The sequence below is a fragment of the Otolemur garnettii genome, unplaced genomic scaffold (assembly GCF_000181295.1).
Source record: "Otolemur garnettii isolate 467f Iridium unplaced genomic scaffold, OtoGar3 scaffold00153, whole genome shotgun sequence".
NCBI lineage: Eukaryota > Metazoa > Chordata > Mammalia > Primates > Galagidae > Otolemur > Otolemur garnettii.
In genome coordinates, this window is record NW_003852548.1 from 2,256,127 (window position 1) to 2,260,336 (window position 4,210).

The 4,210-nt window shown below is 46.6% G+C and overlaps 1 protein-coding gene across 2 annotated transcripts in view; it reads left to right on the forward strand.

Annotated features, from left to right (window-relative positions):
• The window catches only part of EBP (emopamil binding protein (sterol isomerase)), a 10,348-nt gene that overhangs the window by 1,249 nt on the left and 4,889 nt on the right, over positions 1-4,210 (forward strand). The window contains exon 2 of one of the 2 annotated variants that reach the window (XM_003799640.3): positions 2,230-2,556. In XM_003799640.3, the coding sequence (XP_003799688.1) occupies positions 2,256-2,556 (301 nt within the window). In that variant the 5' untranslated portion in view covers positions 2,230-2,255. Of the gene's footprint in view, positions 1-2,189; positions 2,557-4,210 lie in introns of both variants that reach the window. The other variant, XM_023519058.1, reaches the window with a different exon arrangement.

A 4,210-nucleotide genomic window follows, 5' to 3' on the forward strand; every position in this document is an offset into this window, starting at 1 on the left:
TTTTGAGGCAGAGCCTCACTTTGTCGACCTCGGGGGAGGGCCTAGCGTTACAGCTCACAGCAAACTCAAACTCCTGGGCTTAAGCAATACTCTTGCGTCAGCCTCCCAGTAGCTAGGACTACAGGCGCCCGGCACAGCGCCTGGATATTTTTTGTTGCAGTTGTCATTTTTGTTTAGCTGGCCTTAGCAGGTTTGAACCCACCGTTCTCGGTGTACGTGGCCGGCGCTGTAACCACTGTGCTATGGGCGCCAAGCCTATCATTTTTTTTTTTTTGAGACAGAGTCTCACTTTGTCGCCCTCTGTAGGGTCCTGTGCCATCACAGCTCACAGCAACCTCCAGCTCTTGGGCTTAGGTGATTCTCTTGCCTCAACCTCCCAGTAGTGGAACTACAGGCACCCGCCACAATGCCTGGCTATTTTTTGTTGCAGTTGTCATTTAACTGGCCTTGGCGGGATACGAACCCGTCAGTCGTGGCTGGCACCATAAGCACTATGCTACGGGTACCGAGCCTATCATTATTTATTTATTTATTTATTTTGTAGTGACAGAGTCGCACTTTGTTGCCCTAGGTAGAGTGCCGTGGCGTCACACATCTCACGGCCACCTCCAACTCCTGGGCTTAGGCGATTCTTTTACCTCAGCCTACAGGCACCCGTCACAATGCTTGGCTATTTTTTGTTGCAGTTTGGCCAGGGTCAGATTTGAATCAGCTATCCTTGGCATATGGGGCCGGCGCCCTACTGACTGAGCCACAGGCACCGCCCCTATTATTATTATTGTTATTAATTTTATTTATTTTTTTAGAGACAGTCTCACTTTGTTGCCCTCAATAGAGTGCTGTGGTGTCACAGCTCACAGCAACCTCCAGCTCTTGGGCTTAGGTAATTCTCCTGCCTCAGCCTCACTAGTAGCTGGGGCTACAGGTGTCTGCCACAATGCCTGGCTGTTTGTCTGTTGCATTTTGGCCAGGGCCGGGTTTGAACCTGCCACCCTTGGTATATGGGGCCAGTGCCCTACTCACTGAGCCACAGGTGCTGCCCCCATCATCATCATCATGATCATTATTATTTTTATTTATTATTATTTTTTGCAGTTTTTTTTTTTTGAGATAGAGCCTCAAGCTGTCCCCCTGGGTAGAGTGCTATGGCATCACAGCTCACAGCAACCTCCAACTCCTGGGCTCAAGCGAGTCTCCTGCCTCTGCCTCCCAAGTAGCTAGGACCACAGGTGCCTGCCGCAATGCCCGGCTATTTTTTGGTTGCAGCCGTCATTGTTATTTGGCAGGCCTGGGCTGGATTTGAACCCACCACCTTAGATGTCTGTAGCTGGCACCTTAGCCACTTGAGCCATAGGTGCCAAGCCATTTTTTGCAGTTGTTGGCTCGGGCCAGGTTTGAACCCACCAGCTCTGGCATATGGGGCCAGTGCCCTACTCCTTTGAGCCACAGATGCCACCCCCATTATTATTTTTGAGACAGAGTCTCATTTTGTCACCCTTGGTAGAGTGCTATGGCATCACAGCTCACAGAAACCTCCAACTCTTGGGCTTAAGCGATTCTCTTACCTCAGCCTCCTAAGTAGCTGGGACTACAGGCGCCTGCCACAATGCCCAGCTATTTTGTTATTGTTGTTGTTGCAGCTGTCCTTGTTTAACAGGCCCAGGCTAGGCGCGAACCTGTCAGCCTTGGTGTATGTGGCCAGTGCCCTACTCAGTGAGTACAGGTGCTGAGCCAATTAGATTATTTTTAAGTCAGTCTTACAGTCTGTTAACTGGTAAATTCAATCCATTTGTATTTCTTATGAATGGTAATAAGCCATTTGGATTTTATTTTATTTTATTATTATTATTTTTTTGTAGAGACAGAGGAGTCTCATTTTATCGCCCTCAGTAGAGTGCCGTAGCATCACACAGCTTACAGCAACCTCTAATTCCTGGGCTTAGGCGATTCTCTTGCCTCAGCCTCCCGAGTAGCTGGGACTACAGGCGCCCACCACAATGCCCAGCTATTTTTTTGTTACAGTTCAGTTGGGAGCCCAGTTTGAACCCACCACCCTAAGTATATGGGGCCAGCGCCCTACTCACTGAGCCACAGGCACTACCCTATTTTATTTTATTTTGTAGGGGAGGGAGGAGGGAGAGAGCTGGATTTGATTTTATTATCTCATTCTGTGCTTTATATTCATACAGGGTTTTTTGTTCCTTTTTTTTCCTCCCTGTCTGTATACAGGCAGCCAACAATCAGCCTGAGAAGACATGACCACCAATGCTGGCCCCTTGCACCCATACTGGCCTCAGAACCTAAAGCTGGATAACTTTGTACCTAATGAATACTCCACCTGGCATCTCCTGGCTGGCCTCTTCTCTGTCTGTGGAGTCTTAGTCATGACCACCTGGCATTTGTCCAGTCATGCTGCTGTTGTCCCACTGGGGACTTGGCGGCGACTGTCCCTGTGCTGGTTTGCAGTGTGTGGATTTATTCACCTGGCTATTGAGGGCTGGTTCATTCTCTACCATGAGGACCTTCTTGGAGATCAAGCCTTCTTATCCCAACTCTGTGAGTTCTGAGTTCTTTCATGTGCTGTGGGAGGGAATTTTCTGGGCAGGAATTGGCTTGGATGTTTACTCACCTACAAATTTTTCTATTTATTATTTATTTATTTACTAATTTATGTATTTATTTATTTTATACAGAGTCTCACTGTGTTGCTCCAGGCATCAGCCTAATTCATAGCAGCTTCAAACTCCTGGGTTCAAGTGATCCTCCTGCCTCAGCCTCCTGAATAGCTAAGACTATAGGCACCACCACAATGCCTGTTTTTTTTTTTTTTTAGTAGTGACAGTCTTGCTCTTGGCTCTTGCTCAGTCTGGTCTTGAAGTCTTGAGCTCAAGAGATCCTTCCACTTCAGCCTCCTACAGTGCTGGGATTACAGGCCGAGGTGAGAAGATTGCTTGAGCTCACAAGTTCAAGATTAGCCTGAGCAAGACTGAGACCGCATCTCTAATAAAAATAGAAAAACTAGTAGAGTTGGGTGGTGCCTGTGGCTTAGTGAGTAGGGCACCAGACCAATATACCAAGGGTGGTGGGTTTAAACCTGGCCCCGGCCAGACTGCAACAGCAAAAAAATAGCCGGGCATTGGGGTAGGTGCCTATAGTCCCTAATTACTCAGGAGGCTGAGGCAAGAGAATCACCTAAGCCCAAGAGCTGGAGGTTTCTGTGAGCTGCGATGCCACGGCACTCTACCAAGGGTGACAAAATAAGACTCTGTCTCTAAAAAAAAAAAAAAGAAAGAAAGAAAAAAGAAAAACTACTGGAGTGTCATGGTAGGCATCTATAGTCCCAGCTACTTGGGAGGCTGAGGCAAGAGGATTGCTCAAACCCAAGAGTTTAAGGTTTCTGTGAGCTATGATGATGTCATGGCACTCTACTCAGGGTGACAGGGTGAGGCTCTGTCTCAAAAAAATATGTTTGCTTCCTTCCAAAGCTTGTTTACACAAAAATTACACACATAAGCCTCAGTTTGCTCAATTGTAAAAGAGGAATAATCGTATGTAACGTACTTAGAATTTGGCAAATAGGTATGTAATTGTTTTATTTATTTACTTGTTTATTTATTTATTTATTGAGACAGTCTCAGGCTGTTACCCTTGGTAGAGTGCTATGACATCATGGCTCACAGCAACTTCCAACTTGGGTTCAATCGATCCTCTTGCCTCAGTTTTTCTATTTTTTTAGTAGAGATGGAGTCTTGCTTTTGCTCAGACTGGTTTCAAACTCATGAGCTCAAGCAATCCACCCACCTCGGCCTCTCAGAGTGCTAGGATTACAGTCATGAGCCACCATTTGAGCCAATTGTTTATTTATTTTTATATAAATGGTAATGTGCTATATATACTTCTGAAGTTTGCTTTTTTTTTTTTTAAGAGACGAGTCTCTCTGTAGCTCAGGCTGGTCTCAAACTCGTGAGCTCAGGCGATTTGGCAGCCTTGGCCTCCCAGAGTGCTAAGATTATAGGCGTGAGCCACTATGCCCAACCAAACTTTAACTAGGTCACTCTAATAAATTAAAAAAGAGCTTTCTTTTTTTTTGAGACAGAGCCTCAAGCTGTCCCCCTGGGTAGAGTGCTGTCATCACAGCTCACAGCAACCTCCAACTCCTGGCTCTAGCGAGTCTCCTGCCTCAGCCTCCCAAGTAGCTGGGACCACAAGC